Raw genomic sequence first — 21,086 nt, forward strand, 5'->3', positions numbered from 1 at the left:
TGCAGTATTCTCTCCCCCCCTTTTTTTGATTTTGTTTCAAGCTGTTTTAGGGGTGGCTGGATAGGGGTTCGCCACTAAATTGATATTCATGTATAATATAGATTATATGTAAGTATTTGTATATAGCTTCCGGAAAGACGTCGAATGGAACATCGGCTCAAGCGACTCCGTCAAGTGTACGAATATATTGCGATGACTGATGATGCTACCAATGACAAAAAGCGCCCCTTGGGAAACAATAAATACCCTCACTCGAATCCAGTTTGGGGAGGCTCGTTGACCTCGGGAATCACAATACAGCCTCCCCGTCATCCTTCTGGAGCTCGTTCTTGCCATTCACGGGTGCCGACAAATTCTGTTACATCACTTCTTAATCCACACTCTGTCCCTCCTTCATCCCCAACCCAGAAGAAAGAACAAAAAAAAAAGAAAAAAAACAATGCTCACCAGCAAAACTCTCCTCCTCGCCCTCGCCACCCGCTTGTCCTCGGCAGCCGTGCTGTGGGACGGGCGGTTCAACGACATGAGCTCGGCGCAGGACCTGAACAAGTGGTCGTGGGCCAACCAGGTCGGGCCGTATCAGTACTACATCCACGGCAGCGGCAGCGTGGACAAGTACATCAGCCTGTCGCCGGCCTATAGGAACCCAAACGACACGGCCAGCGCGCAGGGGTCCCGCTTCACCCTCGATGGCACCGCCTTCTGGAACGGCCAGAACATGCGCCGCACCGAGCTCATCCCCCAGACCTCGGCGGCCATTGCGAGCGGCAAGGTGTTTTACCACTTTAGCATGATGCGCAGGAACATCAACGCGCCGAGCCCGAATCGGGAGCATCAGATTAACTTTTTCGAAAGTGTAGGGAACAAATCCCCCCCCCTTCTTTTCTGTCTTTTCGCCTCTTTTAGAAACCACCTACTTACACTTAGATCTCCCCTATATTTAGCACTTCACCGAGATGAAGTATGGCTGGATTTCGGGCGAGCAAGGCACAAGCAACACGAACCTGCAGTGGATGGTCAGCCAGAGATCACTTTGGAAGACCGAGTGGAAGCTTGACGTGTGGCACAACGTGGCCTACGAGATTGTAAGGAGAACAAATAAAATAAAGCCCTTTACGACAAAAACTCAAAACTGCATCTATCTAACCAAAACGTTATCCTCATTTCCAAATACAGGACTTTGGTGCAAAGACAGTCGGCTTTTGGCACTCCGAAGGAGGTGCACCCCTCGAGAGGAAAGTTGCTCCAGGTAAGGTTTGGTTCACCCCGGTTAGTGGATATGCTGCTCACGTATTATTTGTTTACCCTTTGACATAGTCAGTGCATCTACCTCCTCCAACGGGGCCGACTGGCACCTGGGCGTCCTCGAGCTTCCACGTCAAGGTTACAGTGATACCAATGAGGACTTTTACTTCTCGGGTGTTTACATCGAGTCCGGCTCCATCACCACCTCTGTAACCGGCCCCAGTGAGTATCCATATGCCAAGACACACCAGGAATGCACCTGAGCGTAAGCTCGGCTTTGGGGACAACCAGGTTCCGCGTTGCTAACCACATCGCTGTTGTAACAAGAGTGACTGTAGACCTGTCTTGGCCATAAAGAATACTATGTTCAAAATAGGCCAACGGCCACAGAGACACGCCAGCCAAGTTCTAGACTGGCCCAAAAGCAGAGATACAAAGTCCTGAATATGACCCAGTCTCAACCTCCTCACTTCAGGTCCTGAGATACGTGTCAAGGCATATATGAATTCAATACCAAAGGCCGTTTTAAGACAATATGAACATGGAAGCTAGGATGGCTGGTTCAAGTTTGATACTCCCAAAAAATACCTTGTCGCGAGAAAGGGTAGCGAAAAATAAAAAATAAAAAAAAATAAAAGGATAAGAAGAAGAGAAAAAAAGACGAGTAAGTTTGATTTTAAAACGCCCCATAATAGTAAACATCCGTCCAAACAGTCATGATCGTTCGCTCATCAAACAGTTGCCAAGTCTAAAGACAAGCTTGGAAGAGACGTGCCACCATTCAATTGCGTAAATTTGAATCGTTGCAGACATTAGATTTTGCTGTGTGTTGCAAGTCTATGCAGCACCTCTGAGTCTTTGCTTTCGTGCAAGCCAGTCGCCGAGCATATTGTCCAGTTGCTATATTATCAAGTCCATCAGTATCCCAGACAACAATTACGTCGGAAACAAAGGCAAGGACTACAGAACTTACCGTCGTTATCTCTGCTAGTTTCGCGTTCTGTTCCCGGAACAAGCTACCAGCAATTGGATGGTCTGGGCCTACAGGAGCAACATCTGTCTTATCATAAATGAGAGTAAGCATGTCGCGAATTTCCGTGCCCGAGTCGAAATAGGCACGTAAGCTGGCGTCGTTCCATGCGGCACTAGCGGTCGATGTTGATGTTGTGACCGAGTCGTCCTTGCGATGCCTCCGCCCACTATCTTCGTCTCCATCAAGCTCTGGTGATGGTGAAGATATCGGGGATGAATGGTCCTCCTGGCTAGAGGTATCACCCATGAGGGCCGGAGGATTGTTTGATGTCTCCGCGGTCGTCTGTATGGGTGACTCCGTCATACCATCACGTGCCAAAGCACCAACCTGCACATTCTGAGCATCTTCTTGAGATACAGATGCCTTTGGTGGTTGACGTGCAGTCCCCCCGGCGACATTTGTATCAGAAGACGTAGAGCCTTTTCTGACAACCTCTGCTGCAACCACATCTTCTGCAGGAGCCACAACATCAGGCCCGGGCCCGGCTTTTGCCTTGGTTGCCTTTTGTGGTTTGGCTTCGGGTGTTTGCATCCTGGATGGCATAACCTTGGACACGGCCGACTTTGGTTCTCTCTTCGACTTGGGCCCCTTTGAACTGTCCGGTGGCGCATTGGCAGTCTTTGCTGCCATATCTCGGCTATCCTGCACGTCAGATTCGACAATACGCATGGTAGCTGGCGGAACGTTGGCCACGTTGTTGGCCCTGGTTTCGTTATAGCTGTCAATGGATGTCTCGCGTGACGCAGAGCCCGGCTTGCGCGTCGGAGACGGCTCGGTCCGGGGCTGCTTCTGGAGCTTGCTGGGGTTACGCGCCGGGGCCGTGGACTTCTCTGGCGATTGAGCTTCGTCAATCTCCTCGCCATCGTTGCCTTGGCTTTCTGAAATAGCCTCCATTGACCGTTTGCCCAATGACAGGTCGTCATCCTCATCAACGGACTTCTTCTTGCCACCTCTCGAGAAGAAACTCCGGATGGCACTGGGCTTCTTCTCTTTCTCTTTCTTGTCCTTCTTTTTCTTGTCGTCCTTGCCAAGGATACCATCTTTCTCCAGTTTGTCCAGACTTGGCCTTTGCTTTGAGTCTTTAGAATCCGATGATGTTCTCGGACCTCCATCGTCTCGCAACAGATTGGGTGTCAGCGTAATCTTCTTGGTCTCAACCGTGTCATCCTTGAAGAACGAGTCTCTGACGGTCCCGTCTTTTGTCTTGGTCGGCCCAGGCGTTATGGACTTGGAGGCTTCAAAGATATCTTCACTGGTCCTGCCTCCCACAGCCAAATCGTTGTCGGCTTCATCTATGACAGGCTCAACGGCCCTGATATCCTTTTGCTGTCTGCTCTTTGCGGCCTCAGCACGGCTGGGCTCTTCTTCGTTGGCTGCTTGCGTGGCGACCACCTGCTGCAATTGCTGCTGTTGCTGTTGATTTTGTTGTGCTTGTTGCTGTTCCTGCTGCTGCTGCTGCTGCTCTTGTTGCTGCTGCGCCTGCTGTTGCCTAATGTAGTAATCCATTTCTGGATCCTCCTCTTCCGTTGAGTAGTCAATGTCCGAGTAGTCATGGAAAGTTGGCGCCGCGAAGGCCACAGTCTTGGTCTTCCTTCTCTTCATGGCAGATTTGATGGGATTCTTTGTCTTCTCCATCTGATCTCCGAGCATGGTTGCGGACAACTAAAGACAATAAGACGTTTAGACGGAGCCACACTGCACAGTAGGATTCACACTTGTACTAACATCAATGTTCCTGTGCTTGTTCAGCCGAGCTAGTCTTTCGGTAGGCGTCTCAATGTGCTCGGCGGGGAGATAACCTAGGGTTTTCACGGTCAGCCAAGGATTCGGGAAGTTGGCAGCTGGTACAGATAGTTCCGGTGGGTAACGTACCGATGCTGCTGTCCTTGACGACTCGGACGAGCCACCAATAACTGTTGCTGTCGTCCAAAAGCACCATAGTGTCACCCTTGGTTGCGTTTGCTTGCCCTTCGACAGTGGCCACAAATGTATGAAGCGCGTACACGAATTCGAAATCAATGTCCTCTGTATCTTGTAAGCATTCCGAGCTCCAGCCAGAATCACAATAACGGGGGTCAGATTGGTAGGAATAGAAGTCATCGTCGTCATCACCGTCCTCCGAGATGCTGTGGGCCACTGCTAGATGGTCTCCTCGTGTTTCAATAAAGTGCGCGCTGGACCCAGACTGGTCAGGGCAGTCGTGGAGTTGACCACTGACACAAGACTGAGGGGATTCGGACTCCTAGGCATAAGTTTCCACCTCTTGTCTGGCGCACTCTGGCCCCCAACCGTGGCTAAGCACCTGGGTAGAATTCCGTCCTTCAAAATAGTCCCAATAATCTTCGCGAGCATAGTCCACTTTCTGTCCTCGGTCTACTGACCAGCATTCATACTGACTGCCATCTCCGCATTCATACTCACCCTCGGCCTGACGACGATGACTGTTCTTCTGCGCGGTAAATGTTATAGGCATATGCTCGGGAGTTTCCAGATACGGAGATGACGACCTTGCGTCGTCGTTCTGGGCCGTCGGCCCTGGAAGACTACCCAGGGAGGACGTTTTTGGAAGTGTGCAAGGCGTGGCCGGCGAAACTGGGTACCCACCATCTTCGATCGAGGGAGAACTCGAAATTTTGTCCATGTCGTCGTCCTCGTCGCCATCAGGGTCTATGTCATCTTCCAAGAGGTCATTGCCGCCGTTTTGCGCGATTGCGAGCGCATCTTGCTGCTGCATCTTGCTCCTGCCTGAAGAGGCGCCCTCGAATGATCCGGACACGCCGGCGACTAGATCTTCAGCGTGCGGTTCGAAATCTCCCGAGTCGACCCCAGAGTTCCAAGACACGCGTGGGCTACGAGAGTTCTCCTCTGCGCTCTCGGCGGCAACCTCTCTTAGAGTCTCGGCTTGATGGGGCGCGAGTGCGCTCGTCGGTTGGCTAGACTGGGCTGGGGGATGACGCGGGTGATTCTTGGCTGAGGGTGCTTCGTGATCCTGAAGATCAATCGAGTCTAATGTGGGTGGCAGAGGTGAAGCAGTGTCAGCATGCGACTCAAACTTTGGGGCGGGCAGCAAGCCACATAAAGTATCTCGTCGGGCGGCGCGTGTTGGATCAGCGCCTGGCCGTAGCCACGCACGGGCGGGAGCCGCGAGGACTTATAAGGTAGGCGTGGCATACCGGCGCGAATGATTTCGGGGCGAGTCATGGTCGCTTGAGCCTGAGCGGCCAAGGCGGGCGGAAAAGGAGGCGGAGAAAAGGGCTATCTTTGGGCTAGTAGCCCGCTTGCATTCGTTCGGTCGGTCGGCCAATGTCAATTGTCGGACGGGTTTTGATCACTGCGTTTGTCGTTTTTTTGGTTTATTTTTGTGTTGAGTGCAATGGCAGCTGGGATCTAGGGTGCAATGCAAAGGATTAAAACAAAGTGCGCAGAAACCAAGTTTAAAAAAAAAGTTTCTAAAGCGACAGCTCAATTGCTGGTGGAAATCAAGGCTGGACGCCAAAGAGGCACGGCAGAACAGGGATGAGGATGGAAATTTGGAGCGGTTGGTCCTGGTGCTGCCTTGGTCAATCGGTGATCAAAGTAGGCAGACAGGGAAAAGCACAACTAACTAATAAAAAAAAAAAGATGCATCAGGTTCGTTGTGCCCAATTGTTTGTCCTGTATTGTGTTTTACGTCTCTTGCTACCTAAGCGCTTCCCAGACGACCACCTGTTGCTATTTTCGAAATCGAATGGCCGGCTTCTCCCATGTAAATCTTTCCAGTATTGGACGATTTGACGACCTGGAGCATCCCGCAGCTACGTAGTAAAGTGGTTGGTGTGTGATGTTTTGCAGGGATTGGACTGGTTTGCTTGGTGGAGCAAGGGAATGCGCCGTTGTCCTTACTGCTCAGGCTGATTCATGGCTGGAAAATGAACATATAGAATTGTGGCCTCAGGCTGCAATTCCTTTCTATAATATCAGGAAGCCACGAACCGACCCCTTCGCCTAGACTTGCAGCAAAGAGGGTCATTGAGGAGGCTCAGGTAGCGATCCGTCTGCTGGCGCCGTGGGCAAAAAGCACTAGGTAGCTAAGGTACCTAGGCTCTGGGCTAGGTATCTAGTAGTAGTGGCCGGGCTAAGTGGACTTTTTCCAAAATTGCAATGCTGTGTTGTCAGTCCATATCGCTGCCCATAACAACACCAGGACGAGAATGAGGACCTGATTGAAGTCAGGTGTTTGCTTGTGATAACAGCCATGCTGGGGTCTTTTTAGCGCCACAGCGCCATGTGGTGGTATCCAGCGGAGACGCAAAGTATATTCAGTTTCAGCCAGACCAACACGTTCATTACCTAACCTACCTTAGGGCGTGATCTTCTCGTTAATAAAGTTCTCTCTTCCCAATTAGGCGGTATTTTACCCATGTAGAAAAAGTGGGAAAAGGGCTTGGAAGTAGCTTTTTCGACCGGGCTACCCGGAATAACCAGGGGCTATAGGTTTTGGCCGTAAAAACCCTTTTTTTCACATACCTTTCGGTTATATACGTTTTATATTATAACGCAATCTTTTTATTACGGTTTTTGTAATTTTTCGTTAGCGATAGTTTTAAATTTTTAAATTAAACCGTTTTAACGATATTTAATTTTTTTATTAATTTATTTATATGGGTATAAAAAACGTTTAATAAGGGAAAACGCCCGTTACCGCCGTTTTTATAAACCAACCCGTCCAATAAACGAACCGTAATACCGTCGTTCCGTTGGTTTGTTAATCGAATTAACGAATTTTTTGGGTAGTTTGTAAAATATTTTAACGAGGGTTTTTTTAAACCCAAATAAAATAAAACGACGGTATTTAAATTAATTGTTAAAAAAACGTTAAAAACGTGGGAAAAATATATAAATATAATTTTTACGAAAATTTAAACCAAATACGATAACGAAAAAAAACGATATTTGGTTTGGAAATTATAAATTAACCGTTTCGGCGTTATTTACGATAAATAAAACCGCGTTAAAATTAATTTTAATAACGAAACGTAAATTAAATTTAACCGTTATATTACGTTTTCGGCCGTAAAATGGATATTTAACGGAAAACTTTTTGGATTTATGGCCAAAATATATTATATTTGGACGAAAAATTGGGCCAAAAATATTTAATTTAAAAAATTTCCGGTCGTTTTAACCGCGGTTTTTAAACGGTATAATTATTATTTCGAAAATAAATTTAAAAATTATTTTGGCGGTAATTTAACGGAAAAAGGCGAAAACGGTAATAAAATTAAATCGACCGTAAATAAAAATAATTTTATCGATTTATTTTTATTTAACGGTTAATTTACGTAACGAAAAACCCTAATAGTAAAATTAAAAAGGGAAATAAACCCCAATATTATTTTTTTGCCAAATTTGGGTAAAAATCTGGCTATAATCGAACCTAATCGCCACCGAAAAAAAAAAGGATTTTCGCCGGTATCCGAATAACGCGTTAGCAATTTTGTAAAAAATTTAACAAACGTTAAAAACGTTAATAACGTAATAAAACGATTATATAATTTAATAAAATTTAAAAAATAAAATATTGGGTAAAATAGTGGTTTTATACGCGTTACCAAAGGACGAACGGCCGGTAAAAAATTTATTAACGGTATTATATTTGTTAAATTAATAAAATTACTTTTCGGTTTGGAAAATGCTTCCAAATTACGAAAAAAAAAGCGTATATAATATTCGTATTGGGCCGTAATTAAATTGGAAATTGTTATAAAATGGAAATAATATTACAATTATAAAATTAATTTTAATAAACTTTATTATATTTGGTAAACGGTAAATATATCGATAAATTAAAAATTTAACAAAATTTCAAAATTTAATCGCTTTTCGCCATTAATTTTAATAACGTTGGAATTATTTTTAATATCGCCTTTTTTTTTACCATTATTTTCGTTTTTAAATTAATTTGTTTCCGGCCCAAATTTTCCTATATATTCGTTATTACGGCGATTAGGTATTTCGCCTACGTTTACGCCGGTATATTTTCGATATTATACCGTTATATAATAAACGGTTAACCAACGAATTTTTTGGGGTAAACGCGGTATTAATAATCGTTTTATACGTATACGCGCCTACCTAAAGGTATCGCGATTTTCGGTTAATAGTAAAGGGGGTTTTACCCGTAAGTTTTTTTGCAAATTTTGCAGGATTACAGCCGTATATATAATCGTTTTTTGGTATATAAACGTATATCTAGGAATATTATTTTTAATAATTTTTTACGTTCGTTTTAAAAGGCTAAACGCCTGTTTAATTACTATATAAATTCGGGTATACCGCAGATTATATAATTTTTTAATCGTTCGAATCGGTTTATCGGCCTTTTTCCAATCCTATAAATAATACCGTACGTTCGGAAACGGTATTATAATACCGGTAATAAATCCGAAACCGGTATTTGCAAAAAAATATCTCCTTTTTAATATCGATAATCCAAAAAAGAACGTTTTACTTAATAAATTTGCGTCGTTTATAAATCCTTTAACTTTTGGTAATATTTATATAAATAATAGGTTAAACCGCATTACCGTAAATATATTTTAGGTAATATTTTCTTTACGGTTATATTACCTTTTAATAACGGCCGATTTTAATTTAATTTAAACCGAAATATACGTTCCGTCGATTATATTTATTACCCCGTTTAACGCGTTTAAATTAAAATCGAATTTAATATTCGGATCGAATTAATTCGAAAGCGGTATTCTTATTATAATTGCGTAATATTATTATATACCAATTAATACGTAATAGAACGCGTAATATACGGCCGACTGCGTATATAATAAAAAAAAGGTTGTTTGGCGTTAGAAGGTACCCGTAACCATTATATATAAAAAAATAACGAATTTTTACCTCGTGTTTTAATATTAAAAACTACGCAGGTAATTATAATTGTTAACAGGAGCCGATTTTATAAGGCTACCCTGTACCCAAAATAAATAAATAAACAAAATAAATAAATAAAACGCATGCACGCACAAAGCTTTAAATATTACGTCTTTTTTACAATAAAGCAAATAAGACAAATAAGTAATATAGCTTAGTGGTATGATTCATATAATAATAAATATAACAATAATATAAAGTGCATGAGTTCGATTCCCAGTATTGTCGCATTTTCTTATAAGTGCAATAAGTGCAATAAGTGATCCAGGCGAACGGTTCCAGCCAGCCCTGCGTGGCAGAACCGGTCACGTGGTTCTACCCCGCACTTCCGGCAATCCGGATCGAAGAGATCATGCCATGGAATCGGTACACGTATCCAATCCCAATACTCTACATAACAACGAACATAACAACGACCTTACAATCAATTGTGCAATTAACTATACAAACAATACAAATTTCTACTATCCGCTAGCAGACGGTTATCTGCCATTCTACGGTTTAATTATCCCTACAAGTGATTTCCAACCTTAAAACCTTAAAGCTACCTCGTAACTTCCCTTAGAATAATTTGTTAACCAGTTATAAAATTTTGTAAATTCGTTTTGGGTAAATTTAAATAGCTTTTAAAATCGCCTGGGCGACCTTTTTAACAATTAATTAATAAAAATTAACGACTTTATTAGCCCGTATATATGGATAATAAACCGCCCAAACGTTGGATTTACGATAATTTCGTCGATTTTTAATAAATTTATACCAACGGGTTCGTCGTTTTGAATTGCGATTATATAATAGCAAAATACCACGCAAATAGTTTAAACAATTTATTGGATTAAAAATATGGCTATATAATAATATATACAAAAAAAGGGTTTTTTTAATACCAAAAAAATATATTACGAACGTAATTCCGGTTTTATTTAATTAACGTTTTTATTAATAATAATAATAGCTATTTTTAACCTGTTACCATTGCAAATACGGCCCCTTTTTCCTATTTGGATTACTACAAAAATACGTAATTTAAATTACGTATTTTTATAATAATTTAAATAAGAAATCTACGCGTTATATAACGGTTTTTGCTAATTTTCGAAAAAAATATATGATATTATTGCAGGAAAATCCGGCCTATGGCCTTTGGGTTTTATTAACGCCGGATTTACGGCGTAAAAAAGGGTGAAACCCATTTTTCCTGCTCCTTTTGGCAAGATTAACAAAAAAAATTCGTTGTTATGGACGAGAAGATCACACCCTTAGCTTGGTGCCCTACCCACTTGGATCTCCAGTTCCATTTATTTCTTGGGAGTGATTGGCCAGTGTCAGTGTCAAACTTACGAAAGCATTCGTAAGGCAGGGCAAGCAGAGTCAGAATGTCACCTCACGAATCCATCCCATGGGGTTTAATCTAGTCTCAGGGCTTATCCCTAAACGCGAGCTCCACTAATTAAGCCGTGGCTTAATTCGTGGCTTTGCTTATACCTGTGGGTCCAACCAAAGATTACTCTGGTTCAGGTTTGAGGACAATTTGTTCATTTTGGGCTCAAATGGAGGTAATTTCGGCAATTCGGCGACCGACACTCCGTTATAATTAATTAAATAAAAATCGCAAAAATAAACGGTTTGCACGTTGGATATAGGAATTAACGAAATAATTAACAACAATTTAATTTATATTTTTAATGGTTATATTGGTCGAATTGGAATATGGGTGCCTTTAATTCTCAAATGGAGGTTGGTTTTTTAATAAATATTGGATTTTTTCGATTTTTTTTAATAATATTTTTATTTTGAAATATAATTTAAAAATTTTTGCACGTGGAGGATAATATATACGTATATATTATATATATAAATTTTTATTAATATATTACGTAATATAAGGTGTTAAATATTCGAATAGGTAAAATATTAAATATTTTTAATAAATTTTGCAATCGAAACGGGTTTATATTTTTACCAATTTTAACGATGTTAAAACCAAAATTTTAACGGTTATATAACCGGTAAAAACAAACGTCCACGTAAGTTTTATTTTTTAATATTATTATAATTGCGTATTTTATATATAGATTTTGTTGGAATAGCCTCACTCGCGCGCGCAGCGGAAAGGAGGTAAAGCCGGGCCGGAGCTGCGGCCCCGGCGATTGGGTGACTAAGCAAGGAGCACGGACCGCATGAAAGACTTTTCATCCGGCCGTGAATAATCAAATGCAGTCGCACGACTTAGGTAGAAGACAGACCGAATATACCCAAATTGCAGAGGTATAACGTTCTCACCCATTGATTAAGTCTACCACGCAATGCATTGTTAGTAGACCTGCGAGTCTACGAACAGATTTAATAAAATTTGTATATTTTAAATTTTATTTTATATTTATTTTAAATTAAATTAAAAAATAAACGTTATTTTATTATTATATATAATTAATAATAAGGTTTATTATATCGAAATTTTCAATTATAAAACCTTTTATTAATAAATATATTAATTATTAAATATTTATATAAAATATTAAATTTAACGTATATTTATATAAATAAAAAAATAACGAGCGATAATTTGGAAAAATAAATTGTACGTGGGTATTAATATAATTATATTTATTATTATATAAACTTAAAAAATTTATATATATTATTATTTATATATAAATTTTTAAATAGGGCGTTAAAAATACTAATATTATTATTTAATTTTATTCTAGTTTTTATATAACGTAAATAAATATAAAGTTTTAACCATTAAAAAGCCCTAATTCCAAATTTTATACCGATATTTTTACTATATTTTTACCATTTTTATTCAATTAAATATTCGTAAATAAAAAATACACAGTTAAAAAACTGTATCGCCGTTGCGCATATAATACATGTACAGTGTATGCACAGTGCGTATACTGTGCAATTCTGTCGCTTGCGACGAAAATCAACAACATGTCCTCAGACTAGAACGGGCGCGATCTTTTCGGCCAATTTGATTGGTCGAAAAGCCGTGTGGCTAAAAGGTACATGGAGCGCCCGGTCCACCCTGCAACGCAGGGGGGTCTAGTCTGAGCACTGAGACTAGGTTTGATCGTCTTGTTCACACCTAAGGCTCTTTTGGACAAACATGGAATCCTCCTTTCGCGTACCCTGGTATTTTAGGTACGTACCCGACCTACCTACCGTACCTGAGGTGGCTATCTGATGGAGCATTGCCTGTGAATACTTCATTTCAAGTCACGACTGTCGGTTTCACGTGGAATTTGGTATGAAACTGCACCAACAACGTAGTACGTCTTTCGAATGATGAAGTGGCCTTTAAAAGGCCCGGCATCAAAACAACAAAGAAAATTAGAACTAGAGATAAATGGAGAGAGAGGTAGTGCCTCAATGTTTGGGTTAGACTGAGTCTGTACAGTACTCTAAATTTTAAAGGGCCCGTTCTCGACTTGGGTTTTGTGCGCGGCTAGACCGTTCTCTATAAGCCCCGTCAAGTCCACGGACTCTCACCCGCAAAATAGACGAGCTCCCACTACACATGTGGACGCTCATAGCTGCAGTATCCAGTGTATCGGATCTTACTACTTCGTACATCATGACAAGTAATCATCAAAGCCCTTGCGGTATGTGTTTGCCGCCTGTTGTTGGTTATATGCACACTGGTACACCCCTCACCTCTCGGTTAACTGCTCCGAATTTGGCTCATAGGGATGGATTTCTTGGCCCTTGGAAAATGCTTAACCATGCCAAGACCTGACTTCTCGGGCCATAGGCAAATCTTTTGGAAGCTTCTTCACATTTTACTTTTTTGTTTCTGCCTCCCTAAAAATATACACAACAGGCAACCTCGCAACCTTGTGGTCTGTTCTAGTCGATATTTTGGAACTTGTTGTCAAATTTTGTTCCTGATTTCTCGCATCAGGCGGTGCATGCGATGCACGCGTGTGAAATTACCTAGGTATGCATTGAACCCAAAATTATGGAGCAGAGTTGGGTATATTGTCTTGACTGTCCCTCTCTGGGCCCTGCAGTGATTTTCTCGTGGCGGGTCAATTTGCAGGTCGGGCCAGTGGATCCAATAAGTACTCCTTTCCTACCTAGGAAGGTACCCGTATCCCCATCTACCTACTATTGATTGTCTTTGGCAAAAACACGAAAGAAATCGGTTCCAGTGGGCGGTGTAAGGGATAGATAGATTCATCGAGTCAAAGCCATAAAAACCAAAATGAACATCATGGCTCACCTAGGACTTTCGTGTCGAACCAATCGCCTGTGGATATACCTTAGGTGGTAGGTAGGGTGGGTGACCAGCGTTTCGATGTCACATACAAAATTGAAAATGTTCAAACACTTTCGAGACACGAATCGACAATGCCCACAACGACACAAATCAATCAGCTGCAACTGAGTCCGGCGCAACCAACAAAGTCATTTTCATCCGAATAAACTGTACCGGCAAACAAAATCTTCGCGTGCCCGGTATCTTGGCTTCGATCATAGCTGGCTTCGTTTGTCTTGGATTCTTAGGTTATTAGTTCCTTGGTTCTGCATCATGTACGAAGTAATGTACCTTTGAGTCCTTTGTGTTTGGCCTATTACATGAGAAATCATCAGAAAGCAACATCGAATCAATTCGGGTGCTAAGCCCCCTCAAAGGTCAGCGACCCGACCCCACATCTCTCCCCTAAGTCCACCCACACTCACCTGTGGTTGCTTTCGTCTACCCAGTTTTCGAGTGGTCGGGCGGTCCACCCGATCGCTTCCATTTGGCCACCGTCCGTTCCGCAACCATAACCACATTCAAATCACCCTCACGAACTCGCCTCTACACGCTTCCCAGAATGCCATAACAACAAGCAGCAACCAAAAATACCGAAACTCGATAGCGATTACCCGACGAACCCGAAGACTTGGGAAACATCAAAAGTATTCCGACAAAAACGCCATCGGTTGCATTTCAAAACTGCGCGTGTAACACGAAGAACCTGGTCCACAATTGATTGATCAGCAGCATACCCGACGGATACAGCAAAGGTCCTCAATTCGTCTCGAAACACGACTACGGCGATACATACCGACAACACTTGCGAAAATAAACCAAAAATTCGAATAAAATCTACGAGAAGAAGAAGTGCCCCTAAAATCGACGCCGATTTCATTCCGAATTACACGCCAGCGTGCGACGCGCGATTACCCACAGAGTTCCCAACCTCGCCTCGGTGCCTCCGCGTCCATGGGGATCGCGGCCTAGAATCACGAATGCATACCCGGCGACAACAGACGTTTTGTGGTCTTAATTACAAGTAGAGTTAGCAAAAGCGGCTGGCCGCCGTAGCCATCTCTGCTACCAGTCATGGATCCCCTCGAGGCCCGGCAGCTGATACCAGCAACGTCTGGCAACGACGACGAAGGGAGGACCTCACGGGCACGCCTCTGTCAGGCCGTCAACTTACCTGCTAATGGCGCTGTGGTCATGTCCAATGGCGAGGTCATCAACTTGACAGCCCCGGCTGCCTTTAAACCTGCATGTGCGTCTACCACCACGCCCGCTATCATCGCTGGTGGTACCAGTGGCAGTGGCATCACTGGGGCGGGCGTTGATGACGCGGCTCAGGTCGGTCCACAGTTTTCTGACCTGAGCGATCCATTCTACGCATCAACTTTCCCGCAATGTTACGCGCTCGCCGCTACTACCGTCATTTCATACACACTGGTAATAATGTTGGTTATTACCCCTCGATCTTTCTTGGACGGCGGAATTGTTGTGCTTGGGCGTAGAGGCTTCACAAGTGGTGGTTCTGGGCACGGAATCATCGGTGGGCGCCCCTGGCTGCAAAAGATTGCGGCCCTCACCGTTGCCATATCCCTCACCATTGCTACCGCCGATACTTTTAAAGTGGCGGAACAGCAGTACGCTTTTGGCCTGCAAAATGCCCGCGAGCTTCAGGACAAGGTTCTCAACGGCACCGAACTCAAGATCATCCGTATAATTTCGGACACATTCTTGTGGCTCGCCCAAGCCCAGACCTTGATTCGCTTATTTCCCCGACAAAGAGAAAAGGTTATTATCAAGTGGACTGCGTTTGCACTCATCACGTTTGACTTGATATTTGATTCTCTCAACAGTTTTCAGTTCTCTGGCCCGGGAAACTCGAGGCCTGGCAGCTTCACCGACGCGATTCCTGCGCTTAGCTACCTGTTTCAGCTCGCTCTAGGCGTTCTGTATGCCGCATGGGTGATTTATTATTCTTTGATGAAAAAGAAGTACGCCTACTATCATCCCCAGATGAAGAACATATGTTTCGTTGCGGGGCTTTCACTCCTCAGTATCCTTGTTCCTGTTGTTTTCTTCATCTTGGATATCTCAAAGCCAGAATTCACTGGCTGGGGTGACTATGTACGGTGGGTAGGAGCGGCGGCGGCGAGTGTTATTGTTTGGGAGTGGGTTGAGCGCATCGAGGCGTTGGAAAGGGAAGAGAAGCGAAACGGGATCCTGGGTAGAGAAGTCTTTGACGGCGATGAGATGCTGGAGACGGACTCAGATGCGACATGGCCTCGAAGAAGTCGGGTAACGAAAAGCTCTCGCGGCGACGGCGATGACGACGACGATGATGGGGAGGGTGGTCGTCGTATTGCCGTTGGTGATGGCACCGGTCGTCGACGGGCCAGAAGGGCCAACAAGTCGAATGATAGATTTGCAGCTGACTCCAGCCCTGGAAGGAATCATACACAACTGTGGACATCAATCACCAATCGATACAGGTCACGGCCAAACAATGGAGCCGGCGTATCTGCGGTGGAGAAGGACAACACGCGTCAAACATCTAAGAATGTCAGGCCAGCGGCCGCAAGATTTCTTCAGCCCCCTTTGTGGCCAGCAAGACCACCACCTGCGGCCACACCTGTCAGCAGGACCGATACTGCGAGCGCAGATAGCACCGTGTACGCAATTAGATATCATCCACTAAGCGACGTGCACTCGAGAACGACCACGCGGCCGACACCACCGCCGCAGCTTTCCACAGACCGCCAGCCTGCAGTGGGAGACCTCTCCAGCTCACCTACAGCCGTCGAAGATGGCAGATCTCATGATCAACCTTTGGGGCCTCAGTCCGCCTCACCACCACCACCACCACGAGACCAGCAGTCGCCGGGCCCACAAAACCTCGCGGGACTTAGCAGAGAGGAGACTAGACGGGAACGAAGGCAAAGTTTGGCTACGACTTCGAGGACAGGAACCCGGGTCGGGGCGGACTCGGAAGATCCATCGGCATCATCCCAGCAAGGCGGAGAAAGCAGCCGTGGCTCAGAAAATACGGCAGCAAAAGGATGGCGTGCTTTGGCTCAAACGTTACCGTTCCGTGGCGGGAGCGTACGTTCGACTGAGGACTCATCTGATAGCCAATCAACCGCCAGCAAATCTCGATCCAAACTGCAGGTATCACGAGAAGGAAAATCCGATAGGTGGGACATACGGAATCGTATGGAAGATTTTGCAGTCACTCAAGCAGAGAAGATTCGGGAGAGGATTCGGCCGACACCAGACACGGACAGCCTTCCGGTTACAGTGATTCCTGCCCCGGCGAGGCGAGGAGCAGCGCTGGCCCAGCTCCTCGAGGAGGACGAATCGCGACAGGGTTCGGGGCGGAATCGGCCTGAAGATGACGAAAGACCGATTCTTGGGTCGCCGACTCTGCCAAGAAGCTCTGGGCAAAGACGAAACAGTATGGGACCAGAGCCTTCATCGAATGATGATCTATCAGATTCACACATCCCGCCCCCGGCAGTGGTGCGGGCTGCCTCTCGAGCCAACATAAGTCGATCGACTACTAGAGATCGACCACCTGAGTCTTGAGAGGATGATTGATTTGGCTTTGGTTGTATAGTTTCGGCGTTATACGGAGCGTACATATGGTTTGCATATTGGATTGATACCTGAGATCTACGGATATCTCTGTTTCCTTACTTTCTGCTTTTATATTTTGAAATTTTTAGGTGCTGCAAAGCAACATGTTCAGGTTTGATTTGGGAGATATATCTTGTGTGTTTCCCAATGCCATCTCAAGCCGTCTTTTTCTATCTGTATATAATCTTCTACTTGTACCACCCAGCGGATGTTTGGGAGAGGACGAAAAAAACAAAAACAAATGAGAAACAGAAAGGTCTATCTGCGCGGTATCTGCAAGGGCCACAGAAGGCATGGCGTTTGTGGTCCAACTTTGTGGTTGGAGTGGCCGATGCCAAGAACCAACAAAGGGTTGTATTTGAAAATAAGCACTGCCATTTCAGGCTGTTATTTATCGGAGCATCGGCGGGCGTTGTTGGGAGTATTGGCAGTTATTGCGAGTTGAGGTCAGCACAGTTTAGCATGGAGGGTTGTCAGTTTTTTATATATATTGATGTCATGCAGGATCAAGTATTTCGATGGCCCTCTCTGTCTTTTCTTCTTCGCAAAAAATGAGTTTTTTTGGTTTTTTGAAGTGTTGGATGGGGGATTGTGATGCCTCCGAGATTGGGATTGACCTGATCAAGAATAAACCAGGGGTATCTAGGAAGGTAACTGGCGCCCTTTGTAGACTACCTAGATACCTAGGTATGTGTAAGAAGCAAAGAATCTCATTTTGTCTTGAACGCCTACTAGGTACCTCTACTTGTTGATGATGACTGGTGATACAGCAAGACGCGTTACTTTACTATGGGGGTTGCCCTTGACAACCAATTTCATTCACGTGATGACGCATCGACCCTTCGTTGGCGCCTGCCTCACCGACGCGTGTGCATGCTGGTGTTCGTTTTGGCTGCCTTTGAAAAGAGGGAACTGTCATTTTAAAAATCTGAGACTACCTCTCGTAAAAGTTTAAATCTCCTATATATCAAAAGAGATAAAAGATCAAATGGCCAGGACGACGGCGGTGAGGACATATGGACGGACGCGGAGGACGAAAGCAGTGATCATATCACCTGACACGGCCCAACAAGCACCATCTTCAATCAGTTATTTAATTGAAGACAAGGAAAATCAGAAACCCGAGGTGAAGCCAAAACGGAAGCAGGTCAATTCTATACTGCCAGATGATGGCGTGGAGAACCTGGTGACCTTAACGGAGAGGATCAAGGAGATCCACATCGAGGAGCCGCGTGTAACAACAATAACAACAGCGGAAACTAAACGACAGCCGAGAAAAACGAAAAGGCAACCTTCGCCAAGGCCCCCCAGTACGCCGTGCAAAGTCAAGCCGGAGAAGGAAAGACCAGTCGAGCCTCGCAGTCCAGCACCGTCCGACCAACCCATCCTGTGCTGGGGCGATGTCTGTCCGCCTGGTGACCGCATCGAGAAGATCGCCGAGGCGTCTTATGCAGAGGTTTACCGGATCAGTAACGAGCGCGGAACCAGCATAATCAAGGTTGTCCGTCTCGAATCTCCCATCAAACCGCAGACCAAGGCCCAGGAAAAGTCGGGCCTGGTGGACGAGGAACCGCATGGTGAGGATGACCTGGGCGGCGAGGTTCGCATCTCGGAGTGGTTGGCCGACATACCCGGCTTTGTAGTCTACAAAGAACGCTTTGTGGTAAAGGGCAAGGCAACCAAGGAGCTTTTGGAGACACACCAAGTCTTTCATCGCCGGATGAAGAGGAAGGACCCAGACCGGCTGCAATTCTACCCTTCTCCGAGTCGTTATCTCCCCGAAACTAAATTCCTGGTCCTTGAGCTCGGAGATGCCGGTGTGTCTCTGGAGGACTTCAAGCTGGACTCGATCAGCCAAGTTTGGGATGTTCTGTTGCTTGTGGCCATCGCACTAGCGAGGGCCGAGTATCAGGTCGGCTTTGAGCACCGGGATCTTCACGAAGGAAACCTCTGTGTGCGTCAGGTACGGTCTCCCAGGACGAAAGAAGACCCAGAATCACCTATACACTTTGGCTATTCGGGCCTCGACATCACGATTCTAGACTACGGTCTCTCGCGGGCTCAAGACCCGGACATGGAGGATCCCGAGCCGATTGCGTTCGACCTCGAAAAGGACCTCAGCCTCTTTACCAGCACGCACGCCCCGCAGTGCAAAGTATACCGCCAGATGCGGTCGTACATGATCAAGGGTGACCGCGCCTACCTGCCACCGCGCTTTCACACCAAACCTTACGAAGGGGGGAGGATATCGTGGAGCGAACACCACCCCTTTACGAATGTGCTGTGGCTCGCGTACATATACGAGTACATGGCGAAGCACTTTTGCGGCGACAAGCGAGACCTCGCGGCATTCAAAAAGACCACACGGGAGCTCTGGGCTCACCTCAACCCCGATGCGCCGCCGGATGTGCAGTCTTTCTCCAGCGCCGCCGACGTGGTGCGCTTTGTTGTCGAGGCTGGCTGGGTGACAGAGGCGCAGGTCACCGATGATCATCATGGTGGGGACAGGGATGACGAGGACGATTACCACGAGGCGAGCATCATCGAGGTGCAGGTTTCGGATAGGGACGATTCACGATTGCGGCGGTCACCTAGGCGGCGGCAGGGCCCGTTACCTTAATCTTTTTTATTTTTTTGGCGAAATATTTTACATCGGGGTTTTGCATGTCTGGTGGCGGTCCAGCGTCACTGACCATGAGCGTTGTCTACTTTTCGTATTGCATTGGGTCATAAACTGGCATTTTCTTGTTGAGCCCCTTTTTTGGCATGATAGGACGAGGAATGAATATATTCTCCCGTTAAAGAGCGTATTGATATTTGAAAGGCGATATATTGTCGTCAGATACGATGCACAAACAAAGGAACTGAAGAATCCACATCAAGTACCTTGACCCGCGGAATATTGAAGAAAATATGAAACATACCCGAAAGTACGGAAGGGGCAGATTCGCCTTTGCGCGAGGACATGTCTCTGTTTGGAACGAGATAGGACTGCGGATGCCCCGTACATATATACAGGTAGGTGGTACCTTAGGTAGTCTTCCTGTATGCAATCTTGGCCCCTTGCTCGTTCACGGGGGAAAGGGGTTTCCTTCCCGTTTCTTCCTTTCTTCCACGAGACACCACACCTTCGACCACCAGGTTTTATATTCTTTGCTTTTTCCACAGTGTGGCCGGGTATCTCGGAACTCTGCTAATAAGCTTATCGACCTGCCCCTGAGTTATCTGTGTTCAGGTTATGCCATCCAATTGCGTTCTGTGAGTTATACAAACCTTGCTTTGCTGTGATAGCTTTGCTCACGATCAACTTCATTTGTTTGATGTAAAGAGAAAAGAAACAACGCATATGCGGATATGGATATGGACGTGAATACTCATCAGAGGTTTGCCTCGATTGCCCGCCACTCTTGTTGCGAAAACACTGATCGCTTCCGAGAACGGGAATAATAAAAACCCAAGAGATCAACCGGCTCGGGCATCTCGGCTTACCTTGCCCAAAAAAAAAAAAAAAAGATTTACCCAAACAATTCCCTCAAGTCTTTCCGAAACAAACGAAAAAGCTCGGAGGATATCTGCACGGTAACGGTGGAGAAGTAGAAAAAAAGCCACATCGCATCCCGCCTATCCCCAACGACATACAATCAACCCTAATTGCTTCTGCGTTACGGTTTCACTACTTTGTCTGGCGCCCCGACAAGCCCAAGTCACAGACGGCAAAGATGAGAGAGAAAGACTTGGCAATCGTCCCGCTTGGGATTTGTTTCGCCGCAAAAAGTGATCCAACTACTGCAGCCTCCCGAGAGCTCCTTCCTTTAGAATAAGCAAGTCCCCAACCCGATCGATATTGCCTTCCGTTTGAGGAAGAGGGTAGAACCATTTCCGCGCATTTTTTTCGAGGATCGCAAACTTGACAAATAATCACATCTTCGAAAAACTAGAAATGCCTTGACTATGCTTTCCAGTCGTTGAAACTACCTTGAGGTAGGT

At 45.1% G+C, this 21,086-nt stretch overlaps 4 protein-coding genes across 4 annotated transcripts; 3 read left to right on the forward strand and 1 right to left on the reverse strand.

Annotated features, from left to right (window-relative positions):
• Window positions 1–300: 300 nt before the first annotated feature.
• Window positions 301–1,577, forward strand: PgNI_00843 (uncharacterized protein; the record flags this gene model as incomplete). Its single annotated transcript, XM_031120920.1, has 5 exons — window positions 301–856; window positions 945–1,085; window positions 1,177–1,249; window positions 1,318–1,467; window positions 1,573–1,577. Exons 1-5 carry the CDS (start codon window positions 440–442, stop codon window positions 1,575–1,577), a joined length of 786 nt encoding a protein of 261 aa, XP_030985852.1. The 5' UTR covers window positions 301–439.
• Window positions 1,578–2,082: 505 nt separating this feature from the next.
• Window positions 2,083–6,321, reverse strand: PgNI_00844 (uncharacterized protein; the record flags this gene model as incomplete). The annotated part of the gene is made up of 6 exons (XM_031120921.1): window positions 5,452–6,321; window positions 4,581–5,284; window positions 4,151–4,520; window positions 4,004–4,077; window positions 2,219–3,940; window positions 2,083–2,145 (listed from the first exon to the last, which is right to left on the reverse strand). The coding sequence occupies exons 1-6, from the start codon at window positions 5,477–5,479 to the stop codon at window positions 2,083–2,085; spliced, it is 2,961 nt and encodes a 986-aa protein (XP_030985859.1). The 5' UTR covers window positions 5,480–6,321.
• Window positions 6,322–14,546: 8,225 nt separating this feature from the next.
• Window positions 14,547–17,048, forward strand: PgNI_00845 (uncharacterized protein; the record flags this gene model as incomplete). Its single annotated transcript, XM_031120922.1, has 1 exon — window positions 14,547–17,048. The coding sequence occupies one exon, from the start codon at window positions 14,547–14,549 to the stop codon at window positions 17,046–17,048; it is 2,502 nt and encodes an 833-aa protein (XP_030985858.1).
• A 1,039-nt stretch (window positions 17,049–18,087) lies between these two features.
• Window positions 18,088–19,719, forward strand: PgNI_00846 (uncharacterized protein; the record flags this gene model as incomplete). Its single annotated transcript, XM_031120923.1, has 1 exon — window positions 18,088–19,719. One exon carries the CDS (start codon window positions 18,088–18,090, stop codon window positions 19,717–19,719), a length of 1,632 nt encoding a protein of 543 aa, XP_030985857.1.
• Window positions 19,720–21,086: the final 1,367 nt, after the last annotated feature.

Source organism: Pyricularia grisea (assembly GCF_004355905.1).
Source record: "Pyricularia grisea strain NI907 chromosome Unknown Pyricularia_grisea_NI907_Scaffold_1, whole genome shotgun sequence".
Lineage (NCBI taxonomy): Eukaryota > Fungi > Ascomycota > Sordariomycetes > Magnaporthales > Pyriculariaceae > Pyricularia > Pyricularia grisea.